General features: G+C 34.8%; 1 protein-coding gene across 2 annotated transcripts in view; it reads right to left on the reverse strand.

Annotated features, from left to right (window-relative positions):
* Window positions 1–16983, reverse strand: part of LOC145305568 (putative ATP-dependent RNA helicase DDX10) — a 35524-nt gene that overhangs the window by 13979 nt on the left and 4562 nt on the right. For both annotated transcript variants that reach the window (XM_080147257.1, XM_080147247.1), the window contains exons 3-9: window positions 16336–16418; window positions 12393–12461; window positions 12060–12199; window positions 10949–11044; window positions 4561–4687; window positions 3920–4023; window positions 3154–3279 (exon numbers count right to left, since the gene is read on the reverse strand). In XM_080147257.1, coding sequence (XP_080003383.1) covers window positions 3154–3279; window positions 3920–4023; window positions 4561–4687; window positions 10949–11044; window positions 12060–12199; window positions 12393–12461; window positions 16336–16418 — 745 coding nt within the window. The remainder of the gene's footprint in view (window positions 1–3153; window positions 3280–3919; window positions 4024–4560; window positions 4688–10948; window positions 11045–12059; window positions 12200–12392; window positions 12462–16335; window positions 16419–16983) is intronic.

Below are 16983 nucleotides of genomic sequence, written 5' to 3' on the forward strand. Positions count from 1 at the left end.
AGAGCAAAGAAACTCTCCAGCTGCTTTAGCAGCAAAGTTAGTAGAACTGGATAATCTAAAAGCATTTAATACATATGAGGTAGTAAATGTCAAGAGGCAAGACAGGATAACAACAACCTGGGTGTTAATGGATAAAGATGATGAAATTCAAGCAAAGAAGGTAGCTAACAAATTGAAGAAATTTGAAGTGACAATGACAACATCAGACATTGACAACTTTTCAGACTGTCAAGTATGGATTTTTAATGACGCAGCTGTTAGGAACTTGAACAACAACACTGACAGCTGTGGAGACTACTTCCTACTCTTAGTAAACACAAAAATAGGAAACTGTGCCCCAGAGGAGTGGAAGAGTGGAAAAATAAAGAGAAAAGAGAACAGTACACTTGGAGCTGAAACGCTGAGTCTTTACAATGGACTAGATTCTGCACTAGATATCAAGGAGATGCTTAAGCAAATAACAAACGGTGAAGCTGATCTTACAATCAAAGCCATCACAGATAACAACTCTACAAGAGTGGCTGTTTACTCTGAATCAGAGATGACAGAAATGATGTTGACAGCTGACATAGCAATGATGAGAGATATGATAGAATATGGAAGAGTTAGTGAAATAAAGTGGGTTGAAGGAAAGAACATGCTTGCTGACATGCTCACAAAATGCAATGTCAACAAGCTACCTATGCTTGAAGTGCTAGAGAATGGCAGAATTCCAAGGGAGTTACTTGGAAAGATTGTAAATTAAGAGAACAAGTTTGTAAATAGGAAAAGTCAATGTACAAAGAAAAATAAAATCCAAAAATCAAATAAAAACAACAAAAATCTCTAAAAATGCAACAAAAACACACAAAAATAACCAAAAAATTAAAATTTAAAAAAAAAAAAAAAAAATCATAATGTACAATAATGTAAAAATAGCAAATGAAAAAATTCATGAAGAATCCTTGCTGGGATAATACGCATAAAATAGTCCTGTGTAACAAATTGAAAAGTTAGCAACCTGAATAAAAATCAAAAAAATAACGTGGCATTCAATGCGCGGGGAATTCCAATGTTGTCGCTGAGTGAACAATTTTTTTTGTTAGTCAAATAATTTTAATTTCATGCAAGTCTAACAATTATAATTTCCAGAGTGTGATAACAAGTAACACATTTTAACATTTGAAATAAAAAAAAAAAAAAAGTCAAAAACAAAGAAAATGAGTCAAAGAAGGAGGAAGAAAGAGAGAGCTCATATGAGAGTCAAAATAATACGAAGATAGATAACAAGAATAATAACAAAGCATCCACCAAGCTTTTGAAGTTGGTTAGAGACAAAGTTAGGGACACTGTAATCAATGAAAAGATTAAGGCTAACAAGAAAGAAGCAGCTGTCAAAGATGCACAGATTGCCAGAGAGAAAGCTGCCGTACGTCATTGGAGGAATTCTGTTGATGCCAAACAGGCAGAGATAGAAAAGTTATCAGCTTATTTTAAGAAACTTGAAGCTGACTATGAGCGGGCTTTGGATAGGTGTAAGGAGATCACCCAGGACTACAAATATCTGTGTAGCCTCTATGATGAGGAGGTTGACAAGCCAAAGAAGACCAATGTCTCTAGAAAAAAATGCTAAGAGAGCTAACTAGGTATGTAATAAGATAACAAGTTCCATTAGGCATTAGATAACAAATTATGTTCTTAAGTAGATAACAAGCAGAGTTATTAAATAGATAACAAGTCATATTTCTGATCAGATAACAAGCTTTAAAACACTAAAGAAAGAGTTTCATATTAGTGTTGTGATATATAAACAAGTACCTATTTATAGTATATGATAACAAGCAAGTAGAAGTCTGTAGGCAAGATGACGACGTGACCAGGAGGAGTTTTCCCTACCAAGCATAGTTGTAATTGATAACAAACTATTCATGCTATTCAATTAAATATATTTTTATGTCATGTTACTTGTAAATAAGATTCTATCTGATCATTAATTTGGATTTTGTTTATTCCAGATTTACTGGGGTTTTAAATATTTATATGTGGGCATCAAAATAAGTTAATCCTGTTATGTGTTTTAGACTAATGTGAACATGTCATTTTATGTGCTAGTAATTAGTGTCTCCATAGCTGCGCTACTACTTTAGGTAATTTAACATCTTTAGAAACTAGAACAGTTATTTCTTTCAGCGTATTATAAACCGCTTTCCGCGGATATAGAATGTACAATTATAAGATTAAAACCAGTTTTTTTAACCCCTAGGTGCCGAAGGCACAGGCTAAAAAACTGGTTTTAATTTTATTTATATTCGTAGAAAGCTGGATATAATACGATGCTAATTATGGTTTTTTCGTATGGATGAGAACCGGTTCCTATCCACCGGATTCGAATGAATACGAGAAACTATTATTAATTCATTCAATCCAAAATATCATATGATATGTATGTCGAATTTGTCCAAATTACTGTTAAATTCAACTGTTATTGTTGTTTGTAGCCCTAACTTTCTGAAGATAGGACACAAATGCACACGGAGACTGTAGGTAAAAAGTCCTTTGACCAATAGTCTATTGGTAAGCTTTCCGCAAAGCTGGGTGTGTTCTATGTTAACAATACAAGATTATGCAACCTTGTATATTTTTATCAACTAGCGGCTACGCAATGAGGCCTCTAGGGACACATTGTTTCAAAAATAATTATAAACCTTCCCGGGACCTAAGAGAAGCTTCCCTGTTAGGGAAAACACGATCGGTTCAGCGGTTAGCGAGATCCTTTGGTACAAACAAAAAGACAGACAAACAAACAAACAGACAGACATCCTGTTACTTTATTTTAAGAACTAGTGGTTTCGTCCCTAGCCTCTAGGGTATTTGCCCCAAGAGGTATAATTACATCTGCTATTACCCTACCCAGCGGAAAAAAATGCGAATGAATCGCAAATAAATGGTGAATTCGCAAAATTCGTAAAAATTCTTTCAAAAAAATTGGGGGGATTTTATGTTTTTGGGGGGGTTGGAGGTGTCCCACCCAAGAAAATAGCCTAAAACCACCACAGGACCAGTAGGTATATTCCCTGAAGAGTAGAATCCGATCGGTTCAGTGGTTACCGAGATCTTAAGGGACGGACGGTCAGACAATCATCAAGCTAATTTGTATTATAGATAACATTTTACCTGGCAGCAATATCCGTGGCAAAGAGTGCACAACATTCCATGGTACAGAATTTATCGTAAACATCCATTCTGCGCAGCTGTGGCATTGTTCCGTATAAAGCCAGCTGTTTTAGGCCGGACCGCAATCTATAAAAAGTACTTATTTTAAGGGTTTATATTCCCAAAAGAAAAAGGGAGGGAGGAAGAAATTAAAAATAATAAAAAATCTAGCATTTTTACTGTATAAATTGGAGAAATAATTAAAATACTTAAATACAATAAAGATAATATACCTCAACAAAATTTAAAAGGGAAATTTGAATTATCATCATTATGATGTATATGAAGAGAGGGTTAGATTTCTGGTAGAATCCGTAAAGGTTATGTGTTATCAGTTAAAAACAGTAGTAGAACGATAAAAAATTATGTTAACTTTTTAAAAAAAATGTTTGTCCATAGTTCTTTTCAATAAGAAATACACATATTTAGTGAATATTATCGTTCTACTACTATTTTTGAGCCTTAAAACACACACCTTTACGGATTCTACCAGAAACATACCCCTCTCTTTATCGCTCATTGTCTTATCTCTTCAGATAAATACATTTAAGTCAGGTATAAGGTATAACCAACAAATGAAAAAAATTTTAAATAACATTTGGGGGGCAAATGGAAAGATCGTCAAGTCTACAATATGTTGCCCCCCGACGACAGCTGACCACCACGTATAGGTTTCGTGATTTTTTATCGAATTAAATTCTATATTGGTATAAGCTGCATTTAGTACCTTTTAAAAACCTCGTTGATGTATTTAACTTGTTTGCAACTTTGTAAAAATACCAAGATTTTCTTTTTTCTGTGATTTCTCATGAACGACCAAATCATATTAATCTAAAATAAAAACAAGGATGACAACATCCATAAGTAGCGAAGCTCAAAAATTATTAATTGATATCGGGAAAAATTTACTATACAGCAGTGTCATACAATAATCATTAAACTTGATAAAATAGGGAAATAACGAAACCTTTAAAATCACGCAACCTTTAGGTAAAATCACGAAAAATTTAAAATCTAGGAATTGATCTAGCACCGCAATTAAGTGACAAATCTTAATGAAACTTGATGAAAATATGTAAATTATGGGTATATTAATTCCTTGATAATTTCAGCCATCAATCCTGAAAAGGAATCGAGAAAATCTTGAAAACCTAAAAATCTAGGAATCGATCTAGCGCCCCAATTAATAAATAAATCTTAATAAACATTGGTGAACATATCATGTATAATGTAAAATCAATTAATCCCTAAAAATTTCAGCCCTCTATCTTTAAAAAGGAAACGAGAAAATCACGAAAACTTAAAACTCTAGGAATCGATCTAGCACTCACGAGTTACGGTGATACTTAAAACGAAAATTGCCCTTACCTTGTCTTCTAGATTGAGAACAACGTATGACTGTCTCAGGTTATTGGGTGTACTTTTTGAAGAATTCTCGTGAACGGAGACAAAAACCGGTTTTTCCAAGCTTAATCTTGCTAGATCTGCTACACTCCTACACAATATTTCTATTAAAATATATTCTTAGATTCATTTAAAATACTTACTTGATACTTGGCTTGTTAATCTTCATTTTCTACTTGTGTAGCGAGTTGAAGATGTTGGTACTGATAATTTTGTTATCTTTTTCTAATTCATATATTTTTTCAATTTTGATCTAAAGCTGGCCACTGATGTGGCATGTTTGATATCACTTGGTAAACTATTCCATGGGTTGACAATTCTGAAGGAAAAGAAGTTTAGTCTGATGTCAGAATTAGCCCTTCCTTTCTTTAGGTTAAGAATATCAGAGGTTTGTCTTGTTGTGACTCTGTTTTGAGAAACATTTACAGTTTCAAGTCCACATTTAACATTTCCAATGTTATGAAGAATTTTGTAGCACTGGACAAGATCAGCAAAATTTCTCCTTTTTTCAAGAGTCCATAAATCAAGCTCTTTTAAACGTTCATGGTAATCTTGTGATTTCAGACCAGAGACCATTTTAACTGCTTTGATTTGGACAGCTTCGATGTTTTTAATGTCTGTAAGGTTCCAGGGGTTCCAGACAGATTCACATATTGTTTGTACAGCCTTATAAAAACATGTTTATCTCTGTAGTGAAATGACCTTGATATTTGGTTTAAAACAGCTTTAGCTTTGTTGACAATTTCATTACAGTGGCTTGATGGCTTAAGGTTGGAAGTTATTCTTATTCCAATATCTCGTTCAGAATCAACTGTTCCAAGTTTAATATTATCCATGTAATATTCATTTTTTGGGTTATTCCTGCCACAATGAAGAATTTTGCATTTGTCAATATTAAATAACATTCCCCAAGTTTTGCTCCAATCAAGAAGCTTATTTAATGAAACTTGGAATGAGTCTGCATCTGCTTGGTTTCTTATCTTGTTAGCTTGCTTGGTATCATCAGCAAACTTTCTTAATATGTCAATTATGATATCATCATCAAGGTCATTGATATATATTACAAAGAGAACTGGCCCAAGTATACTACCTTGTGGGACACCTGACCTGACCTTACCTGGCCTTGACTTCGCTCCTTGTATTTCAACCCACTGAGTTCTGTCTTTAAGCCAAGATTTTATCCATTCTTGTACAGATCCAGTTATTCCATGTGCTTCCAGTTTCTGTATTAGCTTGTTGTGTGGAACTTTGTCAAAGGCGCGACTAAAGTCCAGATACACAATATCAACAGAGTTTCCTTCATCAATCATTTCAAAAATTTTGTCTAAAAATTCCAATAGATTTGTTTGACAGGATCTCTTGGGCATAAATCCATGTTGAGAGGGTTTGATTAGGTTGTTAATTATAAGGTGATCTATCATGTGGTCACGAATAATAGATTCATTAAGTTTGCATACCTGGCTGGTGAGAGATATCTGTCTATAATTGCCTGGCTTCCCTCGTGATCCTTTTTTAAATACAGCAGCTACTTTTGCATCTTTCCATTGCTGTGGAACTTTGCCTGTACTTATTGAAGCCTGAAAAAGTTTTTGCAATGGTCGGGCGATATGATTCTTAGTTTTCTTTAAGAATTCTGCAGATATCTTGTCAGGACCTGGGGCCTTGCCAGTTTTAAGTTCGTCAATTTTTGATATAACATCTTGTAATCTAACATTTATATGAGATAATTCACTATTCATGTTTCGTTTTGGTATGTTTGGTCCATTGTCATTGTCATCATTAAAGGAACTACAAAAATGATCATTTAATGTTTGGGCCATTTCAGCATTATCTGTGATAATCTTATTATCTTGGACAAGAGGGCCAACACTTGGTTTACAGGACATTTTATTTTTCACATAACTATTGAATTTTCTTTGACCACTGTTTCCACTACTTTTTGATATTTTTACTTCAAGCTTTTTTTTAGCACTTTTAATCTTTTTTTTACATTCTTTGGAAAGTTGGGTAAAGCGTTCTTTGTCACTAGGATTTTTGGTTCTTTTCCATTTCTTGTATGCCCGATCTTTTTTTCTGCCAAGTGTTATAATTTCTTTGGTCATCCATCTTGGTTTGTTGGTTTTAATGGTTTTGTTTGGGACATATTTACAAAGGGGGGGGGTTTTTAATGCAACCATCTCGTAATCAGTGTATAAATGGCACTTAGAATTCGAATTTCGACCTGAAATTTTTTATGAGTAATCCTTGGTAGGTCTATTTTCCCTAAATCGAACAAAAAGTTGGAAAAGTAACGGCTGGCAGCTGGCGGCTCAGCCGTTTAGCCGTTTTTTTGCCTATTTTCAGGGCAAATTCATCATTAATTACGTAGAAATCAAGTTTTTAAAACATATTTTTGGTTTAATTCATGTTAAATCATAGCAATAACCATTTTTTAAATTTCTAGTACCAGCCGCTAAATGGCTAGAAACGGCTGAAAACGGCTGGCGGCGGTCAAGAGTACTATGTGTAGATAGGGCTTGTGACGTTTCTTTAGGTAGGTTTTTAGGGGTGCTGAGCTCAAAAATAGCAACAAGAATTGTGACCGACCATCCATATAGCAGCTGGGAAACGGCTGAAACGGCTAAAACGGCTGGCGGCGGTTAGGAGTATAATATGTAGATAGGGCTTGTGACGTGACTTTGGGTAGGTTTTTAGGGGTGCTGAGCTCAAAAATAGCAACAAGAATTGTGACCGACCATCCACATGGCAGCTGGGAAACGGCTGAAACGGCTAAAACGGCTGGCGGCGGTTAGGAGTATAATATGTAGATAGGGCTTGTGACGTGACTTTGGGTAGGTTTTTATGGGTGCTGAGCTCAAAAATAGCAACAAGAATTGTGACCGACCATCCATATGGCAGCTGGGAAACGGCTAAAACGGCTGGCAGCGGTTAGGAGTATAATGTGTAGATAGGGCTTGTGACGTGACTTTGGGTAGGTTTTTAGAGGTGCTGAGCACAAAAATAGCAACAAGAATTGTGATTGACCATCCATATGGCAGCTGTGAAACGGCTGAAACGGCTAAAACGGCTGGCGGCGGTTAGGAGTATAATGTGTAGATAGGGCTTGTGACGTGACTTTGGGTAGGTTTTTAGGGGTGTTGAGCTCTAAAATACAAACAAGAATTGTGACCGACCATCCATATGGCAGCTGCGAAACGGCTGGCGGCGGTCAGGAGTATAATGTGTAGATAGGGCTTGTGACATGTCTTTAGGTAGGTTTTTAGGGGTGCTGAGCTCAAAAATACCAACAGGAATTTTGACCGACCATCCATATGGCAGCTGGGAAACTGCTACTTTTTAGCTGTTTGCCGTATTTTGTGGAAAATTAAGGATATCTGAACATTTAATATCTTAGATGAATATTTAACATTTTCCTTTTAAAATATTACTTTTAGCACTGTTTAGATTTATTGATTTAGCTTTTAAACAGCTGAAAACGGCTGGAAACAGCTAGGGATATACAAATGTATGATGAACAGATAGGGCTTGTGACCTATCTATGGGTAGGTTTTTATGAGAACTGTGCTCAAAAATACCATCAAGAAATGTGAACAAACATCCATATGGCAGCTGGGAAACGGCTACAGCTCAGCTGTTTACAGTATTTTGTGGAAAATTAAGGATATCTGAACATCAAATATTTGAGTAGAATCAAACTTTTTAATGATTATTTTAGCTTATTCCTTTTGAAATTTTTCTTTTAACATTGTTCAGATTAATTGATTTAGCTGTTCAACTGCTGGAAACAGCTAGGGACATCCAAATATTGTTGAACAGACCAACCTCCCATAAGGCAGCTAAGTAACAACTCAGGTACCAGCAATTTTTTAATAGGCCATTTAAGATTGTATCAACATTGAGTATTTTAATTCAGCTTTTTTTTCATTGAACATATTATAATTTACCCTATGAAAATTTCTTTTTTTACTTAGCTTTATAACATCTGAAGCGGATATAAACGGCTATGAACAGCCAATAGTACAGTGTGCAATTAGGGCTTATGAAGTGATCAAGGTAAGGTGTATAAGGGACAAGGGTGCTGATCAAAATTCTAAGGTATTATGTTTTGGCTTTGTCATAGGTTTTTTTGTAGGTTATTTTTCAAAAAATCAAATTATTCTCACGCTTGCAGTATTTGATTTTTTTTGTACACCTAATGATTTTAATTATTTCACTAGTCTCTTTGTTATGAACTTAGTTCTTTGTTTTGTTTTTTAAAGGTATAAAAAAAAGTTTTAGATAAAATGTTAAACCACCTTTTCTAATGCACTGAAAACTTCTACCCTGCTGCCAATGGATGGGGACACTTAGATTAAGGTAAAATTTAAAGCCCTGTACCTTATGAAACTTAACTAGTAATATGTCACAATACTGAGTTGAAACTTGCAAATAGACAAACAACCAGCTTTTTTTCGGGTTCAGCCGTTTTGACATGGCAACAACTGGTCTACAGGTAATTTGAAAATGCTATTTTAGATGAGTTAGAAGTACTGAAGATAGGTAGATACACATTCAAGGATTTATCTAATGACCAAAACAGGCTGTAGCCGTTACCCAGATGCCATATGGATAAGCGGCCACAAAAATTAGTAGAAAATTTGAACTCAGCACCCATAAAAACCTACCCATTGATATAACACCTCATACTATTGGCTCTACATAGCCGTCATAATTCTTTTTCAAATGTTTAACAGGTAAATATAGCAATGAAACAGTTTTATAATAAGTATTTTGATAAAAAAAAAGCTAAAATTTCAATTGAAAAAGTGTACTTATACTGAATTATTCTATTTTTAGGTTTCCTGGAAAATAACAACAAAATGGTTGAACAGCTGAACCCCTCAGCACCCCTAAAAACCTACCCCTAGACATGTCACAAGCCCTATCTACTCATTCTACTCTTGGCCGCTCCCAGCTGAGCCGCAGCTGTTACCCAGCTGCCATATGGATGGGCTGCCACTATTTTTGGTAGCATTTTTGAGCTCAGCACCAATAAAAACCTACCCCTAGACATGTCACAAGCCTTATCTACTCTTCATACTCGTGGCGGCTCCCAGCCGTTTTCAGTTGGTTCCAGCCGTTTAGCAGCTGGTACCAGAAATTTAAAAAATGGCTATTGCTATGATTTAACATGAATTTAACCCAAAATAAGTTTTAAAAAGTTGATTTCTACGGAATTAATGATGAAATTGCCCTGAAAATAGGCAAAAAACGGCTAAACGGCTGAGCCGCCAGCTGCCAGCCGTTACTTTTCCAACTTTTTGTTCGATTTAGGGAAAATAGACCTACCAAGGATTACTCATAAAAAATTTCAGGTCGAAATTCGAATTCTAAGTGCCATTTATACATTGATTACGAGATGGTTGCATTAAAAACCCCCCCCTTAATTCATCAATCACCTTGGTTAGTTGTCTCCAGCTCATTTCTACATCATTAGATACAATCCTGTCCCAGTCAATTTTCTCTAAATCTTCATTAATTTTTGGTAGTCAGCTTTTCCCCAATCTAGGATTTCTTGTTGTGTGTTTTCTGGTAAAATAGAATGGTCTGTAACAATTTTAATACAGGTATGATCACTATTACAAAGAGGGCCTAAATCACTTACTTCAAGTATAGAATCATTATTAGAAAGAACCAAGTCAAGAACATTGTTTTTTACATGTGTTGGGAAGGTCACAAATTGGTTAAAATTGTTCTCGTTACAAGTGTCCAGAAATTTCTGGCTTGCAGTGTCGGCAGCAATATTTTCACTCCAGTTGATTTTTGGGTAGTTGAAGTCACCAATAACAATTGAATTATCTGGCATAGATGACGGTGGATTGTCAAATACATGTTTAAATAGTCCAGTCAATGGATGTAGAGTATAATATACGTAAATATTATGACATGGTAAAAATTGTCGTCATTTTAGGTTGCTAACTCCCGTCATTTATTGATCAGTTCGTTAATCCTGTAAGAAGGGGGATTAACGGTGTCAAGGAGGATTTTGGGTGGGATCGATATTTTAGCCTGCTTCAAGTTTCACTTTTTTAGAGTAAATGATAATCTGGTGTTAGATCCTAGTGATAATAAATCCATTGCCATATCAAATTAAGACCTTTTGCCAGAATTCCTGCAACAATATTATAAGGAAAAATCAACTCCGTAAATGATTTCAACAAAATCCATTTTTAATATCGTGTTTTATTATTTCATTTAGTTTTCTTTAAGCTAAAAATGTTCGTTAGTCCAGGTAGTTGACAAAAAAAACATTAAAATTAGATTATTTAAACTATATTTTCTTTGATAATTCATTAACAAGAACGCTACTAACCTAGTTTGTGTGGCAGAGAAAAGAAGTGTTTGTCGATTTGGTGGTAAAGCATTGATAATGGCGTTCATTGCTGTTTTAAAACCCATATCTAAGCACCTAAAATATTAATATCATGTAGTAATCACTTTGGTGTTAATGAGATGTTGTTTAGACTTGGCACAAGTTTCTGAACATTTTTCATTCCTTAAAAAAATAGGAACCAGGGAATTTTATTATGATAAAAAGGGGTGTATATTCTGCACAAGATTTATTTTTCCCTCTGCAAAAACATTTTTCATTTATTCCACCCCCCCCCCTTTTTTTTCTTCCAGGAGGAGGAAATGATGTAGCCCTTCCTTTCCCTGAATGCATTAGATTAATTAAAGTTTTCTTCTTTATCCTTATAATAAAGTAACAGGATGTCTGTTTGTCTATGTGTTTGTATGTTTGTACCAAAGGATCTCGCTAACCGCTAAACCGATCGGGTTCTCCTTAACAGGGTAGCTTCTCATTGGTCCTGGGAAGGTTTATAACTATTTTTGGGTAGGGTAACACCGCCCTCCCAAGAGAAATCACAAAAAATTGAAGAAAAAAAAATTTCGCTTAGAGAAAGGAACGCAACATAGAAATTATTTCTCAAGTTATATATTTGAAATAAAAAAAACAAACATTTAAAGTGCCACTAGATACCTCTAGGGGCGTAACCGCTAGTTATATTTTACATTAAAAATATGGCTCAATTTACTCTTAAAATTTCAATTTTTTTCACCCTTCACATTTATTACTTAGTAGGGGATCCCATGCAGTATATACACCACTGCACTGGATGAAAATAAAAAGCTTTTAGCAATTTTGTAGATTAGTGACTACCGGTTTTTTTTATCTTTCCCAGTTCACACCCCTCTAGCAGTTATCTAGAATCGTATTCATTAGAAACCGATTTTAATTCGCTGGATTAGAACCGGTTCTCATCCATACGAAAAAACTATGTCTAGCGTCGTATCAAATCCAGTTTTCTACAAATATAAAAATGTACGACCACGGGGCTAAAAAACTGGTTTTAATCTTATAATTATACATTTTTATATCCGCGGAAAGCTGTTTATAATAAGATACGAGAAATAACTATTACCTATCCGCTTCATCCAGAACTAACATTTGTAGGTTGTCCATGTTGAAGAAAGGATTTTCATCAATATGCTGGAGAATCCTGCCAGGTGTGCACACTACTATGTTACATGCAGTTACACGACTCCATTCAGTTTTTAGATCCTTCAAAATAATAAAAAATTAAAATCTAGTAGCCAAATTTAATTCAACGTTCTCTCATTCGTTGGTTTAAAAGCATTGGGCAATTTTTATATAAAATCTTAATAGTTGGGACAAACTAGCAGCATCAAAAGTTCCATTTGTCATTTTTGCTATTGTCTTATCCCTTAAGATCCCTGTAAAAATGTGCGCTTACCTTTCCACCAATAATAAGGCCAGCACTGTAATCATGATATTTTCCAACAACTTTGATGTACTCAAATATCTAAACAATAAATCATTTGTAATTTTGTTAATGTTTTTAAAAATATATTTAGGATTTGTCATTTTAATACCTACCTATGAAAAATATAAAACTAATGGCTAAGTAACAGAAGGTAAACTTTTTAAAAGCGAAGCTTTTCTGTAATTAGGGTCGGTCGGTCGGTCCGTCCGTCCGTCTGTAACGGAAGCTTTTTTTTGTTAATTTAGGCATGTTAGAATTGTCCTATCGATTTCAAACTTTAAATTGTGATTCCTGTAGTAGTTAGATACGATTTAGAAAGCGTAGCAACTCTATAATCGTTACCAGAATGTCCGTATGTCCATTTTAAGCATGTTGATTTTTTACTTTTTTAACAACAAAGGGGGGGGGGGAAATGTGGTGACTCGTCACACGACATACCAGCAATTTTATTTTGGGTGCTACTCCCTTAGTTTTAGAGATAATTGGATGAAATCTTTTGGGCTGGGTCACTAATTACCCCAACTATTGGTATCTTTAAAAAAAATCCGGCGGCGGGACCGCCGCTCCCGCCGCCCGCTGCCGTTTTCCGCCGCCACCAAAAAAAATTTTTTTATTGCATTTCTCGCCGAATTAGGCAATTTGGAATCATTTGAGACCATTTTTTTTTTAAATTTTCCCCTTACAAGCAACCCTGCGGGGGGACTTAAGTCATTTTTTTCAAATTCTTGTTTATGAAGGTATATCTTAAATACAGTATGCTACTCCCTTAGTTTTAGAGATAATTGGATGAAATCTTTTTGATTGTGTCACAAATTACCCCAAGTTTTGGTGTCTTTCAAAAAAAACAGCGGCGGGACCGCCGCTCCCGCCGTCCGCCGCCGTTTTCCGCCGCCACCAAAAAAATTTTTTTATTGCATTTCTCGCCGAATTAGGCAATTTGGAATCATTTGAGACCATGTTATTTTTTTCAAAAATTTTTTCCCTTACAAGCACCCCTGCGGGGGGACTTAGTCATTTTTTTCAAATTCTCGTTTATCAAGGTATATCTTAAATACAGTATGCTACTCCCTTAGTTTTAGAGATAATTGGATGAAATCTTTTTGATTGTGTCACTAATTACCCCAACTATTGGTATCTTTAAAAAAAAACAGCGGCGGGACCGCTGCTCCCGCCGGCCGCCGCCGTTTTCCGCCGCCACCAAAAAAAAAATTTTATTGCATTTCTCGCCGAATTAGGCAATTTGGAATCATTTGAGACCATGTTATTTTTTTCAAAAATTATTCCTCTTACAAGCAACCCTGCGGGGGACTATTAGGCAATTTGGAATCATTTGAGACCATGTTATTTTTTTCAAAAATTTTTTCCCTTACAAGCACCCCTGCGGGGGGACTTAGTCATTTTTTTCAAATTCTCGTTTATGAAGGTATATCTTAAATACAGTATGCTATTCCTTTAGTTTTAGAGATAATTGGATGAAATCTTTTTGATTGTGTCACTAATTACCCCAAGTTTTGGTATCTTTCCAAAAGGTTTTGTTTCAATATCTTTAAAAGCACAGGAGTAGCACTGAATTTAAGATATACCTTGATAAACGAGAATTTGAAAAAAATGACTAAGTCCCCCCGCAGGGGTGCTTGTAAGGGAAAAAATTTTTGAAAAAAATAACATGGTCTCAAATGATTCCAAATTGCCTAATTTGGCGAGAAATGCAACAAAAAAAAAATTTTGGTGGCGGCGGAAAACGGCGGCGGACGGCGGGAGCGGCGGTGCTGCTGCCGTTTTTTTTTAAAGATACCAAAACTTGGGGTAATTAGTGACACAATCAAAAAGATTTCATCCAATTATCTCTAAAACTAAGGGAGTAGCATACTGTATTTAAGATATACCTTCATAAACGAGAATTTGAAAAAAATGACTCAGTCCCCCCGCCGCTTTTTTTTAAAAATACCAATAGTTGGGGTAATTAGTGACCCAGCACAAAAGATTTCATCCAATTATCTCTAAAACTAAGGGAGTAGCACCCAAAATAAAATTGCTGGTATGTCGTGTGACGAGTCACCACATTTTCCCCCCCCCCCCCCCCTTTGTATGTGATAAAATTATCCGATTGTTTTGATTTTTGGAATACTGATTCCTAGGACAACAAAGTACAATGTTATAAGCAAAGCATCTCTATAATCAAATCAAGTCCTAAAAACGTAAGTATGTCCCTTAACATTATCCTGTATTTTGCAATTTTTCAAATTAAAATTCAATTAAAATTATGATTCGACATTTATACATTCAAGTTCTGATTTTTCAGTTCTAACACACTACAAGTATAAATGTTCGTAGGTCCTACCGTTTTAGAGCTTTTATGGATGTTGGTCATCCTTGTTACAAGATAAATATATGTCACTTTCTCCTAAACAGTTTTATAGAGAGGGATGGGAGGGATATAATTGCGAATGAATACATACTCCCACAGGGGGGGGGGACTATCTGGGGGTTAAAAACAACATTTTGATGTATGAAAATCTTAAAGCTTTTCTTGGGGTATTTTGGAGGTAATGCTTATAAATATTCCAAAACATATCTTTGAAAGTATTAATGTATTTCTTAAATCGCATTTATTACTATAAACAAACCTTTAGAAAACAACGTATTTTTAAAGATTATTAGGGTAAAGCGAGGCGAAGTCGGTAATTTTTGACACATTTTCATTAAATGACACTTTTCTCAATGTTCTAATCGACTGAAAGAAAAAATCATGAAACCAAAGTTCTTCGTTATTAAATGGCCTACAAAAGGGTAGGTAAAAAATCAAATTTTTGTGAGATGAATTTTTAGGGTACTTATTGTTTTTTTTCTGTTTTATTGGAGGTCAGAAAAGATTTGGTTGTACAAAAACTTGTAAGAGCTAGAGCTTAGACGTTTTCAGGTGACTTAATAAGCATCTAATGGGGTATCCATTCCCGTTGAAAGCTTAAAAAAAGCTTATTTAGTTTTTTTTCAGAAATTGACCTTTTCTGAAGCGGGGCGAAGTCAGTTTTCGCTTTTTTATACTAACTTTTTAATTTTATACAAATTCTATACAAAAAAGTGAAATTTCTCATACTTTAAAAAATATTTTTTTTTTGTAGAAATATTGACCGATCTTTATAAAAATTTTTGTGCATGCTCTTTATTACATTTAGCAACTTTAACCTTTTGGGCATGCTGTAATGAAATGAAATCAATATGTCATAGCTTTTTAGAAGCTAAAAAATCGACCAGCAATTTTGCCCAACTTCCCTTTTTTTCAACTTGAATTTTTCAGGTAATTATTTTAATAGGTAAAACTTATTTTCTTTTGCCAAATCTATTTAAAATTGCCTGAATTTTAAGGACCAGGCCTTAAAAGTCATATAAAGTGATTTTTTCCTAGTAGTATTTTTATGTTTTTATCAAAAAAAAATTCAAGAAAAGTCATATTTCTCGTACTTCGGAAAAATATTTTTTTTTGTGAAGAAAAAATTAACTTATTACATTTAGCAACTTTAACCTTTAGGGCATGCTTTAATTAAATTAATATGTCATAGGTTTTTTGAAGCTTGAAAATTGACCGGGGCGAAGTCGGTCCGATTTTGAGTCCAATTATGACAAACTTTCCAAAGTCCTAGGATAATATCCTTTTAGGCTTTTTCGAGATCTTTCTAATGGTCTTGGCCCCATAAAAAATAATAATTTTTGCCCCTTTTTTTTGAAAAAAAAAACGAAAAAACACCCGAGTTTGCCCCGCCTTACCCTATACATTTATTAATAGTTAGAGGAGCCTCTCAGTTGCTAAAAATAAGTTTTTTCTCTCTCTCCCTCTCTTTCTCTCTAAAATTACGGGGCGGGTTTGGGAAATTAGATATGTTTTTTGAGTGAAAACAACGAAACTCATATTAACCTGATAAGCAAGTTCTCTGGTGGGTGTTACAATGAGAGCTCCAATTCCGTCTTCCGCGGACCATCGCTTTACATATAACCTCTCTAAAAACAAACATATTATCAGGAAGGTCTCAAAGGTTAGCCTTTAGGGGCACGTATAATGTTTTCTTTTAGTTTTCAATCTTTGTTAAGATCAGCTGTTGAACAAATACTATTACCACAAGATTGAGTAAGTTATGTTTTTAATATTTTTTGCGATTTCTTTTTGGAGGGTGATGGTACGCTCCCCCAAAATAGCTTTAAACCTTCCCAGGACGGACCTATGTGAAGCTACACTGTTAAAGAGAACCATATTATATATAGGTGTTCAGTGGTTAGCGAGATCCTTCGGTACATACAGACAGACAAACAGATAGAGATCCTGTTACTTTATTATAAGGATGAAATTATATTCTTGAAATTGAGCTGAGAGGCCCTACTCTCATGTTTAAATTCTAGAGTCTTGAGTTTAAGCATCTATTTACCAAAAACAAAAAATGAGAGAGATACAGATTTGAAGGATAAAGTGACAGACACGGTCCTACGACAAACGCAGGAGTCCTATGCGTCGTGGTGGACAAACGCAGAAGTGGATACTTAACCTAACCTAACCTATTTTAAACCATTT

This window comes from Acartia tonsa, chromosome 2 (assembly GCF_053477335.1).
Source record: "Acartia tonsa isolate MP-2025a chromosome 2, ASM5347733v1, whole genome shotgun sequence".
NCBI lineage: Eukaryota > Metazoa > Arthropoda > Copepoda > Calanoida > Acartiidae > Acartia > Acartia tonsa.